The 17,981-nt window shown below is 44.0% G+C and overlaps 4 protein-coding genes across 7 annotated transcripts; 1 reads left to right on the forward strand and 3 right to left on the reverse strand.

The window, feature by feature from the left end:
- Positions 1–203: 203 nt before the first annotated feature.
- Positions 204–6,770, reverse strand: LOC127777040 (uncharacterized). The gene is made up of 10 exons (XM_052303550.1): positions 6,455–6,770; positions 6,193–6,371; positions 4,715–4,927; positions 3,885–4,273; positions 3,187–3,340; positions 2,277–2,454; positions 1,975–2,147; positions 1,470–1,700; positions 1,001–1,380; positions 204–644 (listed from the first exon to the last, which is right to left on the reverse strand). Exons 1-10 carry the CDS (start codon positions 6,594–6,596, stop codon positions 482–484), a joined length of 2,202 nt encoding a protein of 733 aa, XP_052159510.1. The 5' UTR covers positions 6,597–6,770; the 3' UTR covers positions 204–481.
- Positions 6,771–7,100: 330 nt separating this feature from the next.
- On the forward strand, positions 7,101–8,042 carry LOC127777724 (uncharacterized). The gene is made up of 2 exons (XM_052304341.1): positions 7,101–7,627; positions 7,716–8,042. Exons 1-2 carry the CDS (start codon positions 7,505–7,507, stop codon positions 7,833–7,835), a joined length of 243 nt encoding a protein of 80 aa, XP_052160301.1. The 5' UTR covers positions 7,101–7,504; the 3' UTR covers positions 7,836–8,042.
- A 121-nt stretch (positions 8,043–8,163) lies between these two features.
- Positions 8,164–12,081, reverse strand: LOC127777722 (uncharacterized). Its single transcript, XM_052304335.1, has 3 exons — positions 11,858–12,081; positions 11,306–11,778; positions 8,164–9,929 (listed from the first exon to the last, which is right to left on the reverse strand). The coding sequence occupies exons 1-3, from the start codon at positions 11,970–11,972 to the stop codon at positions 9,075–9,077; spliced, it is 1,443 nt and encodes a 480-aa protein (XP_052160295.1). The 5' UTR covers positions 11,973–12,081; the 3' UTR covers positions 8,164–9,074.
- A 529-nt stretch (positions 12,082–12,610) lies between these two features.
- Positions 12,611–17,061, reverse strand: LOC127777723 (probable protein phosphatase 2C 58). 4 transcript variants are annotated; one of them, XM_052304337.1, is made up of 12 exons: positions 16,791–17,061; positions 15,900–16,030; positions 15,029–15,092; positions 14,827–14,935; positions 14,581–14,734; positions 14,065–14,190; positions 13,852–13,975; positions 13,705–13,781; positions 13,548–13,600; positions 13,350–13,404; positions 13,059–13,261; positions 12,611–12,966 (listed from the first exon to the last, which is right to left on the reverse strand). In XM_052304337.1, the coding sequence occupies exons 2-12, from the start codon at positions 16,014–16,016 to the stop codon at positions 12,942–12,944; spliced, it is 1,107 nt and encodes a 368-aa protein (XP_052160297.1). In that variant the 5' UTR covers positions 16,017–16,030; positions 16,791–17,061; the 3' UTR covers positions 12,611–12,941. The 4 variants fall into 4 exon arrangements, with proteins under 4 accessions (XP_052160297.1, XP_052160300.1, XP_052160296.1 ...); XM_052304340.1 differs by having other exon boundaries at positions 16,787–17,061; XM_052304336.1 differs by having other exon boundaries at positions 16,783–17,061.
- Between the last annotated feature and the right edge of the window lie 920 nt (positions 17,062–17,981).

Genomic DNA, 17,981 nt, shown 5'->3' on the forward strand with positions numbered 1-17,981 from the left:
TAGTGGCCGGTTTGTACTGTTGCGATGCTGAATTAATTCCCAAGATACTCCAAGAGATTTCTTCTCAATTTACGCGATGCTAGTTTGAAACTAAGCTCTGAATTTTTCACGGTTTGTGCCCGTGCAACGGTGCGAAGTCACCGATGGTGGAAAATTCTTCCTTTTTTTTTTGCCTCCCAGATTTTTCATCTTCTCAAAATCAGTTAAAAAAAATCACGCGTTGGTAAATGGTAATACCAGTTCAGGCTTGTGCTAACAATAGCAAATTAGCCCGAATTACCGAATGAAACACGCTTGATAACTCAAGTGCCTAGCGAGCCCCACGGGGTACTTATTAATATCGTTCTCTGACGCAGAAATGCGTCATGTGATACATGAGAGAGGTATTCAGAACACAAGAGATTACAAACAAACACCAAAAACTTGTTTAAAACCGAACAAATATCATCCATCTTCTTCATCCTGCAAATCTGTAGCAGATTCATCCTTCCTGCGGCCTGAGCTTGGCTGCGTCGATGTAACCCAGCCTCGCCGCGCAGCCGACGCTGCCGTCGAGTATCTCCTCCATGCCGTACTTGTACCTGAACCCCAGCTCACCCAGCTTGTCCGCCGCCGGCTGCACCCTCGCCACCTCCCTCTCCGGCCTGTCGCCGCCAAGATTTCAGAATTCAGATTGCACAAGAAAGGTCCCGTTCTTTTCTCCAATAAGAGTTGGATGAATATTAAGATTTTCGTGGCACACTTTTTCAAACTGCTAAATGGTGTGTTACGTTCGAAAACGTTCTATGTGAAAGTTGCTCTAAAATATCATATTAATCTATTTTTAAGTTTGTAATAATTAAAACTCAAACAATCATACGTTAATACCACCTCAATTAAGTAAAAAAGACTTAATCTTCATCTCCAGAAGAAAAGAACACCACCAAAGCTAGAATCCGAGGTGGAGTATAATCTTTCTTGAATCATTTGTTCTTGATCAGAGAAAGAAAGATCGGCATACTCTTTGAGGACGTCGAGGTGAGGGTACTTGGCGGCGAAGTGTTCGACGATGTAGTGGATGGTCGGGTAGGCGGCGGAGCAGAGGAAGCGGCCGGCGAGCGACGGCTGATCCATGCAGAAGACGAGCGCGTCGCAGACGTCGTCGGCGTGCACCAGCGGCACCGACCCGACCAGCCTCTGCAGCAGCCTCAGGAACGCGAAGGACGGCTCGTTCCGGGACACCGGCGACACGGCGTTCTCCAGCGTCTCCGGGGCGCGGCCGAGGACCGTGTCGCCGGCGACGAGGCCGCACGGCAGGGTGACCACCTCGAACGCCCGGCCCTCGCCGTCGTTGTAGCCCAGGAGCTCCTTCTCCGACATCATCTTCGACAGCACGTACTTCTGCAAAACAATGTTTAATTTGGTTTCTTCTGTTTTTTGCTTCATCGTGTTCTTGATTGGAGGAGGAAGAACAGAGGAGGAGAGATCACGTCGAAGTGGGCGCTCCGGAGTGGGTAGTCGACGTCGAGCGGAGTCCAGCAGGACTCGTCGATGAAGTCCCTGTACCCGGCGGCGCCGACGCCGGCGCCGGGGACGTCGATCAACGGCGAGGCGGTGGATATCGAGGCGGTGTGGATGACGCGCTTCACCGTCTTGGATTCCGCGCATTGCCGGAGGATCTCGCGCACCGCGTCCACTGCCGCATCCGCCGTGTTCTTGTACTGGGAGCAACAAATATGATCAGAGCAGCAACAAGATCCAATCGACATAGATGAGCTCATGAGCTTATAATTCAACGGGTTTCTTTCTCGATCGAACAAAACATAATTAATCTCAGGAAAGATTTCAGGAAAAAAAGAAGAATTCGTCCTACAATCCGCGTGTTCAGAATGAGCAAATCTAAGTTTATTATTCCCCAATGGAAGTTGGAAATTCCAACTTGGAATGAATCTACATATGAGAAATAAAAATAGGGACAGAACATGGAAATTTCACCTTGGAGTTGGAGGCCTCCAGCCCGTACGGCGTGGCGATGAGGAAGACGAACTGGCAGCCGGCGATCGCCGGCGCGAAGGTGGCGGCGTCGAAGAGATCGGCCTCGAACAGCCGCAGCCGCTCCGCCGCGCCGGGGACGAGCCGCCGGAGCAGCCCGGCCTTCTCCTCATCTCCTGCATCCCACCAACCAAAACCCTCAACCCCACCATCGAATTAAACTTCCCAATCCCCCACCGATCTCTCCCCATTTCGCTCAAATCGCAGCACAAAATCGAATCACCGAGCAAAACCAACACGCGCACCCATGCTTCGCAGCGTGGCATGGACGATGCAGCCTCTCTCGAGGAGCTTCTTCACGAGCCACGAGGCGATGAAGCCGGCGCCTCCGGTGACGCACACCCGGACGCCGTCTCCGGCGACGCCGCCGCTCCTCCCCTCTTCCGCCATTGCCGCCGCCGCCCGAGTGCCACGTGAGAAATGTGATCGAGACCAGCCAGTATTTTATAGCACGAGACATCAAGTTTGACTGTTCTTAGAAGAAGGGAAAATAAATTTGACCGTTGACTAGTGAGCAAGCGAGTCAAACAGTCATTAATCCATTTGTTTTAGGGAAAAAAAAACTTGCGAAAGTTTTAGAGGCACAAAACTTGGGCCAAGTTTAGTTCCAAACTTTTTTTTCAAACTTCTAACTTTTTCATCACATTAAAACTTTCCTATACACACAAACTTTCAATTTTTCCGTCACATCGTTTCAGTTTTAATTAAACTTTCAATTTTAACGCAAAAAACACACCCTTGTGAAAGTTTTCTAGTAAATCCATTTGTATTATCACTTGGTTACAAAAATATTCAAGTCATTAATCCATCGGCTATCCGTCAGAGAACCATACGAGCGAAGTAATCGATGATTTGCCTCCGGAGATTACCCATTAGTGTTAGTTAATCATCCACCTTAACAGTGGCAGCGAAAAATGAGGTTCAGACCTTCAGATTGCTGGTTTAGTACATACATGACAACAAACCACAGTGACAGTGAAAAATGAAGTTCAGATTTCAGATTGCTGGTAGTACACGAGTACACGACTGTAAACCAATGACGCCAAGGAATGCTCCATTGCTCCTTTTTATTTTAAGTATAGTAATTAGAACGCCTGAAGAGGCACACCAACACAATAATGATGGTAAATTGCACTAATCAGGATGATATTATCATCCTTGTAAACTAAGCTTGGACGCATCAAGGCAACCAAGTCTCACCGCGCATTCCACGCTCTCGTCCAGTATCTCCTCCATTCCGTACTTGTACTTGAACCCCAGCTCCCCCAGCTTATCAGTGTGAGCTTGAATGCTCGGCAATGTCTCCGTCCTGACACCAATTAAGTTCCAACATTTAATCAATCCCATCTCTAATGTATTATTTTCAGATGATTGATATCCCTATCCGTTCCAACAAAAACGAATCTAAAATGGGATATGACACTATATAGTACTCCATCTAGATATACATTAATCTAAGTTCGTTGCACTAGATAATATTACATCTTATCGTATGTTGGTTTTCTGTGAGACATATATTGGTTTTCTGTGAGATAAAGAGAATAGTTCGACGCAAACAATCCAATCATCACGTGAAATACTCCCTCCGTCTCTAAATATTTAATGCCATTGATTTTTTTAAACATGTTTGACCGTTCGTCTTATTCAAAAAATTTAAGTAATTATTAATTTATTTTCTATCATTTGGTTCATTGTTAAATATACTTTTATGCATACATATAGTTTTACAAATTTCACAAAAGTTTTTAAATAAGATAAATAGTTAAACATGTTTAAAAATAATCAACGGTGCCAAATATTTAGGGAGAGAGAGTATTCTGGATATAATGTTTGTAGAATTAGTGGAGACTTACTCTTTGAGGAGGTCGAGGTGAGGGTACTTGCCGGCGAAGTGTTCGACGATGTCGTCGAGAGTCGGGTACGCGGCGGAGCAGAGGAACCGGCCGGTGAGGGACGGCTGCTCCATGCAGAAGACGAGCGCGTCGCAGACGTCGTCGACGTGCACCATCGGCACCGACCCCATCAGCCTCTGCAGCAGCCTGAGCGCCCGGAAGCTGCCCTCGTCCCGGGACACCGGCGACACGACGCAGTCCAGGCTCGTCGTCGACTGCCCCTGCAGCGTCCCGCCGGCGACGACGGAGCACGGCACCGTCACCACCTCGACCGCCGGCCTCCGCCTCTCGCCGGCGTGGCTGTGCCCCAGCAGCTCCTTCTCCGACAGCAGCTTCGACAGGATGTACTCCTGCATAGATAGATTTTGAGATCGTCGGTTCGTCAGGAAACACTTTTAATCACGTAGGTAGACATCCACCTATTTGTTGCATTATCAACTAAATGTGCATGAAAAAAATTCAAAAAATTTAACAAGATAGATTCATATGTAATATATCACCCCACAAACATACAAGTTTAAATTCGGCTTCTACAAGTTGTAACAAAAATAACAAATCAAACTCTGAATAGTACACGTATATTCACAGTTAAATTTGTTATTTTTTATTACGACTTATAAAAATTGAATTTTAACTTGTATGTTTATGGAGTTATATATCAATCTATCTTGTAAATGTTTTTAAATTTTTTTCAAGATTATTTAGTTGATATGCACTATATGAGTGGACATCCACTCGAGTGATTAGAATTCATCTCCGAAGTTCGTCGTGATTTTTCTTTTTCTTTTTACATCAAACCGTGCGCTCCGGTAAGGGTAGTCGACGGCGAGCGGCGTCCAGCAGGATTCGTCGATGGAGTCCTTGAAGCCGGTGGAGTCCTCCTTGAGCGGCGAGGTCGCAGCCATGGAGCTCGTGTAGATGACGCGCTTCACCGTGCTGGATTCCTCGCATTGCCGGAGGATCACCCGCGCCGCGTCCAGCGCCGCCTCCGCCGTGTTATTGTACTGCATGCGAGGAATGGTCAGGGTCGATCCATTTAAAACCTGTCCGTAAATTTATTCTAATAGATTTTTAGGATCGAACCAAAAATATAAATGGATCAAAAGGATGAAACCACTAGAACCTAGGTTTAAAGGGTTCAACCCAAAATGACTTCACATCTATAAATATTTCAAAAATTTATATAAAATTGCTTCTCTATATAATAATTCATTCCTATTAAATTCAACTAAATTTGATAAGTTTTTAAAGTGTGAACACGAGTTTAAAATTTTTGGGTCCGAGTTCTACACACGTAACAAAAATTTTTGGGTATTAGTAATGCATTGTGGGCCTTGCATGTCTAAATGGCTTAAAATTTGAACAAAGTTGCTTCTCTATATAATAAATCATTTCTACAAAATTCAACTAAATTTAATAAGTTTTTATAATGTGAACTTGAGTTTAAAATTTTTGGGTCCAAGTTTACACACATATAATGAAATTTTCTTAGTATGTTAGTAGTGTGTTGTGGGCCCATATATATAAAGGGCTCAAAATTTACACAAATTTGCTTCTCTGTGTAATAAATTATCCCACCAAAATTCGACTGAATTCGATAAGTTGTTATAGTGTGAATGCGAGTTCAAAAATTTTCGATCCGAGTTTTGCATATATGTAATAAGAGTTTTTTTTTCTACTAGTAATGTAACCGATCCATTTGGATATCCATATATAACCTATTAATATAATAGACTCATAATAGATTGACCCTATTAAATCATAGATCAACAAACACACTCAAAACAGTCTATGTTCAATCCATATCTAACCATTCACATCCTGACATGCTAAGCGAGCTCCCCCAATTCAACCATGTGGAGAGGAATATAATCCCGGTGACATACGACGCCATCAATCAAAGCAAACCATGTGACTGTGTAGTACTACTAATTAATTGCCTCATTGAAAAGAACGATTAAATAGTACTACTCCCTCCGTAACAAAATTACAGGACCGTCCTGTTATTTTTAAAAAAATCAAACATGATAACTTTTGATTAATAATTATACTAACCATACGTATGCAAGTATTAAGTATATTATATCACTAGATTTAGTACTTTAATATGATGCTAATTTCATATTCATCGAAAATATAACACGAGATAAATTAATAATTAAAATATATTATTAAAAACCGTGTAAAAAACATGTCTTTTAATTTAGGGCGGAGTGTGTACTAGAGTGAGATGAGAGTTTTCTCTCTGTTTTTTTTTTTTTTTTTTTACCTTCGTGCTGGTGGCGTCATGGAGGAAAGGCGTGGCGACGAGGAAGACGAACTGGCAGCCGGCGATGGCCGGAGCGAAGGTGGCGGCGTCGTAGAGGTCGGCCTCGAACAGGCGCAGCCGCTCCGGCGGCGCGTCGCCGGGGACGAGCCGCCGCAGGAGGCCCACCTTCACCTCGTCCCCTGAAAAACCACGCGACCAAATCAGCGGCGCGACGCGCGGCAGGGGGATCGGTCGCCGCGCCGGAGCGTTGAACCGTGTGTACCTATGCTTCGCAGGGTGGCGTGCACGGTGTAGCCGGCGCCGAGGAGCTTCTTGACGAGCCACGAGCCGATGAACCCAGCGCCGCCGGTGACGCACACCCTGACGCCGCCGCCGCCGCTCCTCCTCCCTGACTCCTCCGCCATCGTCGTTCCTGCTACTACCAGTACCAGATCGGGTAGCCGCCGCTCACTGTGTGCAGATTGGTACGCATGGCTGATTGGCTGTATCTGATATTTTGATTCAGACTTGGGACAAGTTTGGTAAGCTTCAGCAGCAACCGCTTTTTTAAGTCAAAATCTCTCTAAATAATCCAGCTTTTATTTTAGAATTTAAGATTTGGAGAAGATTGTAAAATTCACAAAAATAAATTAAAAACCATAAGCTGATATTTTTTTTTTCATCTTCTTCGTGTTCCAATCAGCTGGATTCCCAACAACTGCTTTTCTTGGTGATATTGTGCACGTCGATTACTACCGTCGTTTTAAAACGTAGCTATCTCTACCTAAAACAAAGCTATTTTTTCATATATCTCCTATTCTCAATTAATCATAAAAATTCTCTATTAAATTTATTTAATATACTTTTTTACTCAACCAACTTTAATCATTCCCAACTACTTTTTTTTTTTGTCTTCTGTGTAAGAGGAAGTAATTGCGTGCGTCGGTGACGTTGACAAGCTAGCCTAAAGCCAGGCCACGAGCCCATGGCTACACCAGCCAGGCCGGCCTGGTTGGCCCAGCACACATTTAGCCCAGAAGTAACAGTGCCATTTCCCGGGTTCTTTGCTCCTGCCAACCATCCGACGTGTCGTCTCCCCGTGCCGCGCCGCGCCGCATCCCCTTCTCCACTTTCTCCCTGATTTCTCTCCAAACGTCTCGAACCGCCACGTAGCTCGGGGGCGGCGGGACACGTGGCGGCCCGCATCCTGTTCCTGCACCCTTTTTCTCTCTCTCTTTTTTTATACGGCGACCACCGTGTAACTTGCATACCATATCAAGCACAAGCAGCGGAGAGGAGGCAGGAGCAGAGGACGTCGGATCGCGCGAAGACGATGGAGGGCGGCGACGGGAGGAAGGAGACGACGGCGGCGGCGAGGGCGCAGAAGGAGGCGGCGGCGGCGGGAATCTCCGTGCGCGAGTCGCTGCAGCACGCCTGGGCCTCGTTCCTTGGACTGGTAGAAACTCGCTTTTGGTTGGGCACGCTTTTGTGTGAGGTTTGCTCTGCTTCTGCTTTTGATCTGTGGGGTGTGTGTGGTTTTGCAGGTGAGGAAGGTGACGGCGAGGAGCGAGGAGGAGGCGGCGGAGGCGGACATGAGGGCGGCCAAGATGCAGGTGGAGGCCACCGACGAGGCGGAGGCCAAGAAGAAGCAGCTCGCCGACTGACAGCCGCAGCATGGCCACAGCGACGCAGTTCTGTTCTGCACAGCCGCTCTTGCTTCGTACAAGTAGCTTGTAACATCTGAACTAGTTGTAACTTGTAAGAACATGGTAGTCACATGGTGTGCTAGTATGCCACTCGCACGATTTTTCTACCTGTTCGTCTCTGTATGTAAGTAACTGAATGTCAGAATCTAGCTACAGCTTTATGAATTACTCCAGCTGCAAGTTTGGTAATAATGGTCATTCTGGATTGTCTCGAAGATCGAAGGGTGGTTTTAAGAACATTACGGAAAATTACAAATTCATTACTGCATGTTAAGCTAGACAGAATTCAGCCACAGAGAGACTGAAACTATACCTGATATGCTGAACAAACGAAAATCTCTGATGCTTACCTTTGAGCGAGAAAACCTGAATGTCCAGCCGAAGAATGGATAGTTCCTGTCATACAAAGAATAAAGTAATGCAACAAGCCCCCCAATCACCATGCTATAATATAGTGATTTTGCAACTTCTCGTGAGTGCAACCGGTTCCATACGACAAACTAAAGATTGCCAGAGAAGTGCAGAACACCAGCAAACACCTGAATGAGCACATGCATTTTAAAACTGAAAAGATAAAGCTGCCTCGAAATTAAGATCCTACCCGGACACAACAGATTATGAAGAAACCAATAACTTAAGTTCCTACCAGGACAAAACAGGTTACGAAGAAACTAATAACTGAAGTACAGTTAACAGGGAGCTAAGCAACTCGTCACCTCTATATAGACAGGACTCAGCTCAGCTTGGTCACTGCCAAGCATCAATCAAAACTAATGCAACTAGCAGTAGCATAGAGGCGGCTAAGATATTGAACTCGCTGAAAATACTTCGCATGCCCACATCAGTTTCTCTCTGAGATCATGCAAATTATCCCTTCTGGTAACATATGCACCTTACAGAATAACAAGCTACACAAATTAGGGAGAAATGTTCCATACAAAATTACTTGGACACTGGCACTCAAGTTAGAAATCTTGCAAGTCATCTATGGCGCTAGGCACAGAGGGCACAACTCATAAACAACTTGCATGGTTCCTAACTTGATTATCAGTAGCCAAACAACTTTACAAGAAAAATTTATCCCTAAGTAGTGTTGTTACCCTGTGAGCTCCATATGTTGAAGAGAGAACGGGCATATGTTTGGCATAAGCTTGTCTTAATTAATGAAGAAGTCAAGCAAAACACCAATCTATGGTGTTAGTGTTGCTCCTCCTTTGGCGCAAGATTTGTCTCATCGGGGTTTTCCTTCTTGATTTCCAGTGGATCTTCCATACGGACATTTTCATCGGTGGCATCGGTGGCCATGTTCAAGCCTTCTCTCATAATTTCTACCGGAGTTTCAATTTCAGAGTCACTTTGATCTACTTCAGTGGCCAAGTATGTGCCTTCATTCTTACTATTTTTCACTGGAATTTCATAATGGCATGTTTCGTCTTCTTCGGTGGACAAGCCTGCGCTGTCATCCTTAGCTTCCACTGGTATTTCAGTACGTTCATTTTCATTCACCGTTTCTTCCCATGTAGCAGCCGACTGTTCCTTTTTCTTGTTCATTCTGACAGCATTTATTGATGTCCAAACCTTGTTTAAACCACTGTGCTTCTTGCCCCGCAGATGGTCAGCCATGGTCACGTTGTTGTCACACCTGACTTTGCAGCGATCGCACCACAGGTAATTGCTTTTTTGAACAACTTCATGCATTGCTCCATCTACCTGGATGCATATTTTCTTAGGTGCATCACTAGGGCCTGCATCATCCTTATTTGCAGTTTTTTCTTTCAGGCTGCTTTTGCCATCCTTAATCGCATTGCTGGCTCCACAATGAGCCAGCTTTGCCTTATGCCTTTTCCCTTCAAGATGTTCATTTAGAGCTCCCTCACTAGTTGCACTCACTTGACATAGTGCACAGCTCCAGTCCTGGGCTGGTTTCTGTAATTTCCCTGGTCGAGTGGTTGCAGGAATTGCATCTACTTTCCTCTTCACTCCTGAAACCTTTGTTTGTAAAGGTTTTGTTTCCAAAGGTTTTGATTCTGAATGTTTTGTTTCTGAAGGAACCTGAAAAAGGATATTTCAGCTCAGCTAAAAACTTAATATGCATCTGACTGCTTCAAAATAACGCTCTAGAACAAAAGCATGTCATGGTCATTTGCTTGATTGAAAATATTTCTATAGGGATATCTACCAGATGAATGTGTGGATATTGGATAGAGAACACTGATGTCAAACAACAAAGGGCAAGAGGGACCAAACAATTTGATAAAGAACTAACCGTAGGTTTTTATATTGCTACAAGTAGAAACTGAAATCCACAAGTAATTCCCTAGTCCCCCTTCTGAACCCTGTATGATGTACCTCATACCCCCAGTAAACTATGCCAGCACTTCCAACAACCAAAAAACAGTGGTAAGCAGGGTTGGAAATTTCGGACCGAAATTTCCAAAAAATTTCAGAAATTTCGGTCCCCTCCTATACGATATTACTTCGGCTGAATTTTTTCAATTGTTTCATGCATTTTGGTAATATTTGTTCAAATTCAACTAAATTTTGTTCAAAATTTCAGAAATTTCGGATCGAAATTTCCGAAATTTCGGCATTTCGGCGAGGCCCAATCAAATCGGCCTAACCGATAGGATTAACCCTGGTGGTAAGTGGTATGTGTGTGTTGAGTAAAATCCTGTATTCAAGGCACCTTGATGGTGCTGTTCTACCGTTTCCTACCCTTCTTCTTGATAAATTGGGCCAGCGATCTTCGCCAAAAAAAAAGTGGTAACAGGTTACTACAGCCTGCTCAGCACTTCTTTCCCAACAAATGTGGATTATATCTCTTCTATCAAGTTTAGCCCATCTTCCTAAATCATAAATTTTACCTCAGAATGTTCATGTGTTCCAAAGGGCCAAATGACATCTCTGTGCACCAAGTTCACTCATGGCTAAACAATAAATTTCACTTCAGAAATTTCTTCTGGTCCAAAAGGGCAACAATCTCTCGAAATCTTATAATCTAATTAAAACTTTTACCTAAACCTTGAGATAAGTGTCCCCCCACAGTTCTTCATTATTGCAAAATGACTATCAAGGTGAAAATAAAAAACCCTTCTACCTATATGAGATGTATTGCAGCCAGTACTTAGATCTACTCCTGGACTTCCCCTGAATCAACAAAAACAATGACCACTCTACATAACAAGGATTTACTCACATGTTCTTTTATCATCAAGAGTATAGCAACACAAGCTAAAATGGAAGAAAGCTACCATCTAGAGATACTGTAATCAGAACTTCCAAGTGACAGAAGAGAAATGTGGTAAAGGAATTTCAGAACCAGGTATCAGTATCAGTGCTTTATGCCAAATAGGGAAATAAAAGTTGAGGAGAACGAAGGGGATGTCATTTTGTTGCTACTCAGAGTAAAAAGACTAGTTGGTGCAAACCTCGGAGCTTTCCCCAGGTTCGATCTCCCGCAGCACGAGCTTGTGCTTCGGCTTCGGCCGCGGCGGCGGCGGCGGCGACCACCTCCTCTCCGCGCCACCAAGGAGCATCCTCTGCCCGAACCTAAGCGGAGCAGCGACTCCGGCGTGCTGCCGGCGAGGTCGAAATCCCTCCCATGCCCCCAACTCCTGGAAGCGTGGCGGCGGCTCGTGCGGGTGCGGGTGCATGCCCACCGGCATCTCCGGCGGCGGCGGCGGCGGTCGCGGGAAGGGATCGTGCGGGAGCACGTGGAGGCCGTGGGCGAAGGCGACCTCGCGGCGCACGTCCTCCTCGATGAGCCGCCGCTCCACCTCCTTCTCGATGAGCCGCCGCCCCACCTCCTCGCTGATGATCCGCTCCAGCCGCGCGGCCTCCTCCCACCCGAACGGCGTCGGCGGCGGCGGCCGGAGCCCGCCGCGGAAGTGCCCCACTGCGCCTGCGCGGGGGGTGGCAGAACCTGTCAGGGACAATTGAGAGCTCGACATCACAGCTCTATCCAGCCCCTGCTTAATTACCTCGCATGGCTTGCGCCGCCCCGACGAAGTAGCCGCGGCGGGTGTCGGAGAAGGGCCCGGACGCGGCGGAGGGAGGTCGATGCCTGCGGTCGCCGGCGCGGAACCGGAACTCCATGGCCCTCGCCGCGGCGGCGCTGCGCCGCACTGCGCAGCACTGTTCGGTGGCTTTCTCCTCGGCCGCGCTTCGAGGTGGAAGAAGAGAAGAGACTGCTGTGAGTTGTTGCCATTGCTCGGCTTAAAAATCGGAAAAAGATATAGAATCTCGTAATTTGCGGAAACGTTTTGAAAAATTCAAACCATACCGGCAATCAGAAAACACTGCAGCCGCCGGTAATCAGAAGATTGCCGTTAAAACACCACTAATGGCAGAAACATACTCCCTCCGTTCAAAAAAAAAAAAAAAAAAAGATAAACTCCGAGTTTCCGTGTCTAACGTTTGACTGTCCGTTTTATATGAATTCTTTTTATAATTAGTATTTTTATTGTTGTTAGATGATAAAACATAATTAGTACTTTATGCGTGACTTATCTTTTTAATTTTTTTTATATTTTTTTAAATAAGACGAACGGTCAAATGTTGGACATGAAAACCCAGGATTTGTCTTTTTTTTTTTTTTGACGGAGGGAGTATTTAATTTCTCGCGAATTTTTCTCGCCATACTGAACTTGCACAACCTGCAACGGTGCAAATGGACTACTGCCTGAGTGCGTATCTGACAAATCTGCAAATCTGATAAAGCCATACGAGCAAGATCAAAAGAGCACAGCACCACTACGAGTGGTTAGTACACTCAACAGGTAACTCATTTCCACCAAAATGTACACTTGTACAGTAGTTAGAAGAGGATTGGTGAGATGAAATCACAACCGGAAATTACAAACTGGAGCTTTGGAGAATAACAAACTGATTGGCTGCTAATGCAGCAGAACATGAATGGCCACGGGTGTAAACGCTGTGTCAACAATTTAACGAGGCTGGTATGTACACTGAAATTTCGTGAATTATGCCTGTTTAGCCAATTGCGATATCGCATCAGGATACACTGGGTGTTCTTTGGTGTACCGGTTTTATCGGGCTAGAACATCACGAGCTACTCTCCTCGGTCACACTGATCACAAGAGTTTAGGGTTAGTATGTGTGGGTAGAAAAATCGATTATGAATGAAAGAGATCGTCAGCTGCATTGAAGAAGGTAACTCACTGAATCTCAGACCAATGTGTGTCTCCAGTTGGTTGTTTGTCGGCAGCTGATTGTTCCGCAGGACTGACATTCTTGTTCTGACTAATTGGCTTCTTGAACTGCACTAGGATCATTGTCATGTTGTCGCATCCTTCTCCACCCAAAGTTGATGGAGCCAGGCATCTATCTAGCACTCTTTCGCATACCGCAGAAAGGCTGCTCTCCTGCATTTTGTTTCCATGCCTCAAGTATTGCCAAAGACCAAGAAATCCCATATAAGCTTTAACATTACAGAAATAAACTGTTACTCACTGTGTTTATGTGTTCGTGGATGAAATCAACCAGCTGTTGGCTAGACATGCAGTCCCTGTTTGTGGTCAGAGTATATGGTGGTTACTTCTGAGTTCTGGCCAAAGAAACTGTAAAACTGCAGCTAATAGCTTGTGCAAAGTAGCATAATAGGCTATTACACTGATAGCAATTATGGAACCCGTTGATAGAGGGGCTTACCAGATGCCATCACATGCTAAAACAAGAAAGTCATCATCATCACAAAGCTCCACCTACAAAACCAATTAAGTTTCATAAAATACCATCAGGAAGGAAATGATAACATGGTATAGTAGCTGGGACAATTTAAAACAATGTTAGAAGTTGAAGTGCTTACTGTGTTGATGTCAGGGTTTGCAGTTAACATTTGCTTATCAGGAGACAAGAACTTGTTCTGTTTAAATTCAATGTCACCTACAGAAATCTTTGCATGTGTAAGGCATCATGTAATCAGTATGAACAGAACAGCAAGTACAGAACATACCAATTGCCCTTGACAAGTTTATAGTTCCATTTACTCGTCCCATCTGTATGTACCCTCCTGCTTTCAGTATTCTTTCTCTCTCTGCTTCAAGCTCTGGTTTGTGGTCTCTTGATAAATTGTATGCCTATATTACAGATAGAGCAATAATGAGATCCTTGTTGCATCTTTACATATAAGTGTAGTACAAGTCTCTGAGGAACAACAATGACAGACCTGACCATTCCTTGAGATAACACAGCGGGAATCACCAGCATTTGCGACAACAAGTTGGTTATTTCTTACTATTGCAACACAAGCTGTGCTCCCACAGGTTGGCCCAGCAAAGTCAGAGTGTGGTCCCTGGTATTAAAAAAGTGTTGTAAGACTACATGAAGCACCTAATGTCAAACTGTGAAAATATGAAGAAACACCAATATGATAGCATTGCTACAGGCACCGCACAACATGACAATAGCAAACGAGGACAAAAAATATTCATATGCTTGTCAAGAGTTCTCATTGTTGGTATCATAAGCCCCATGTGTGAATCTTAACAACTTAAAGTTGTTCTCTGATCTGTATATATAACTGCCCTTTTGCAACTTTAAACACTTAGTGAAGGTGGATACCATATGTTTAGTCATAACACATGAGCGTTAAGTTATACAAATGCTTAAGGCACCATCTTGCAATGTAGATTGCATGTTATGTTATGTTTGATCAGTCAATTCATGCCAAGTGCACAAGTACCTCTTCAAAAGCCCAATCATCGTGTTGATCATTTGAATCACTGCCTCTTGGAGACCAGATCAAGCCTTCTATCATGCCACTAATCTGGTTTATCTTATCTCCAAGTGCTTGTAGTTCTCGCCAGCCTCTTTGACCTCGCATCATCTCATCCATTCTGAAATGATGCGGTCATTATTTCTATTATAAACAATTGTACAGAAAATTGCCAATTGGTTATGAGGGAAAAGGCATTCAAGCTTCCTATACCTAAAGAAAGCTTTATGGGCTGCATTGCCCAGGTCACCTGCTGAATAGGCCTCACTTCTGAGAACTTCTCTGTGCAGATATTTTGCACAGAATTTAGCAACCACTCTTCCTGAGACAAGGTATTAGGTTGATGTTTGTTTTAGTCCAATGTTCAAAAAGTCATGAGTAAAGAAGAGCAACTGTTCTCTACAGGTAACCATACCTCCATGTCCATCGAAAACACCAAAGAATGATGTGTCATTATCGATATCTAGCAAAGCTGAATGCTGGAACATTGCATGCAGAATTAGAGTTTGCATTATAAAATGAGCCAACACAATCACAGCTGAATTAAAACAGAGGAAATTTTAGCTTATAAAAAGATGTCAACTGGACATGCCAGGTGGCAATATTTTATTAGTCTATGCTAAAGAACTAAATAAGTCACCAAATATTAGCCATAGCTTCTGCTTTAATGGTAGTGATCAAGACTTATTATGGATATATCTAGATTATATTTTCAGTAGCTACTAGCTAGTTTGAACATCCAGTATAGGCAATAGTTCAGTATGGAGTATATGCCAAACAAGTTCTAAGATGCCTACATCCAACATCTGGAGAATAAACTGCCGTGGTAAAATCAGGAAAAGTGTGAGGTCCTTTTGTGTGTGCGTGCACGTGCACATGTATTTGTCATGGACTCATGGTTACCTCAACACCAGATCTTTTTTCAGCTAAAATGGTAACTGGAAATCATCAGTTGATTCATGATTTTGCTGATTTAAAATAAGTCCACCAAATGTATGAAAAGATATCACTACTTTAGGACCAAAATTCAACAAACATATAAATGTTACTTATCTCATCAGTCATCACCTCTGAACCGCTAATCAAATATCATTTCAACTATTTTGTTATGTATATGGACTTCAACTAACCTCAATGACAACTTTGCTATTGGAAAAGAAACTCTATCCATTGTACAGACACTGGAGTTTACATTTTCCTAACATTCTGGAGGTATCCATCGAATAATGGAATCTGGAAATACGAAAGTGGTAAGCAACATTAAGGAATAATGGATAGAAACTCACAGCATCCTCCATAGTTGCACGCCATCCTTGCATAGATGAGAGTCCAAATTTAAGCTTATCATTTTCGCCATCTTCAGATAGCTTCTCGGTTTTGGGGGTACTAAGGTAAACTCCCATTTTTACAAATGTGCCTGACAACAGAATATGTCAGTAGGAAAAGAAGCCTAGTACGCACTAACAACCCTCTAGAATACACTTGAATGAAGCGGCATTCATCTACTTTGCATATGATTGTACGGGCAATCTAAAGTTAGTTCCAAAGTTCTTTCTAGCATACCGACAAGTTTATATGTCAGAAATTACAACAAAAAAATGCTTAAACAATAACTTGAAAGCCCCTGCATACAAGAAAAACCAGAGTTTTACGCTGCTACACATCCAGAGATTAAAGAGCATTTTCAGCAGAAATAGCACTAGACCCAAACTTTGCAAAAGCACCAGTGTATATGCAACAACAAATAAAGCATATCAGGGTGCAGCAAAAATCAGCGAAGAAAAGGTTTGGTTTGTTTGCGACCATGCCAATATATACTATGTGTGTTTCAAAGTCCGCCTATAACTAGTACAATCGATTCTGCCGACAACAAAACTAATTCAATACCATATTTGATGTATCATTTTGTAGCGTAGCCAAGATATGAAGATAAACCATCATAGAAAGTAAACGGATTATACATGTATATTTTACATTTTTACAACGAAAATTCAAAGCAAGTCCATCCTAGTAGCAGTCAACTAGTACAGTATATCCACCTCACCTGGGGGCACACGGGGGGTGCTAATTGGGGGTGAAACCAATCAAATTCCGGACGGATCTCCACTCTACGCAGGCGAAATCGAGTGGTGCGAAGAAGGCGCTACGAGCGAAGAACGGAATACATACCTACCTACCTCCAATTCAATTCGTGCTGCCGAGAGGACGGAGGCCCCGGCTGCGTCGCCCCTCGCCGGCCGCGCGCGCGCGAGCGCGAGGAGTCCTCACTTGGGAGGAGGCTAGGTGGGGGGCGGGGAGTCGGGAAGGGGACGAGGACGAGGAAGTTCACCGCCGCGACGCCGCTCGCCGGCTCGCCGGCCGCGCGCGCCAGGGAAGACGAGAGGGAGAGGAGATGGTGGTGGTGGAGTAGACGAAGACGAGACTACGAGTGAGGGGAGGAGGAGGAGAAAGACGGGAAGGGACAGTGTTGGAGAAGAAAAGAGTAAAGTCCATCACCTGTCTCTAAACTTGTACCGCTGTATCATTTCGGTCCCTAAACTCACAAATCTAATGTTCAGATCCTTAAACTTGTTCGCATGTGTCATCCCGGTCCCTAAACTTATAGATCACTCGTTTAGGTCCTCCAACTTTTTTAGTTGTGTCACCCCGGTCTTTAAACTTGGATTTGAATATCATCTGGGTCAAATAGGACAGTCTAAAGACTTTATATTTAAAAATAATTGATAACTTTTTCATGTGAGCTCTAATGAAGACAAACTTTATATCAAACTTGTAGCCCTCTACGCGATCTACAACTTTGTAGTTGAATTTTTTTATTTTAAGTCATTTTTGGTCCCAAAATGTAATTTTAAAATTAAAATTTCAAAATCTATAAACATGCAACAATATTTTGGGACCCTAAACAGTTTTAATTCAAAAACTTTTCAACTACAAAGTTGTAGGTCGCGTCGAGGGCTACAATTTTGATATAAAGTTTGTCATTATTAGAGTTCACATGAAAAGTTATGAATTATTTTTTGATATAAAGTTTTTAGACCGTCATGTTTAGAGACTGGGGTGACACAACTGAACAAGTTGGAGGACCTAAACGAGTGATCTGCAAGTTTAGAGACCGGGATAACACAGTTGAACAAGTTTGAGGACCTGAACGGTCGATTTGCAAGTTTAGGGACCAGAATAACACAGCAGTACAAGTTTAGGGACCGGTGATGGACTTTACTCGAAAAAATCGTAGGATCTGGTCTTTTCTGCCATCGGAAGGACACCTCTGTGCCCAGTGATTGACACGTGGCGAGAGCACAGATCTCAAAGCAATCACCAGCCGTCTGTGAGTCGTTCGTTCAGTGCGTGAGAGTATCAGATTATAC

Source organism: Oryza glaberrima, chromosome 6, assembly GCF_000147395.1.
Source record: "Oryza glaberrima chromosome 6, OglaRS2, whole genome shotgun sequence".
Lineage (NCBI taxonomy): Eukaryota > Viridiplantae > Streptophyta > Magnoliopsida > Poales > Poaceae > Oryza > Oryza glaberrima.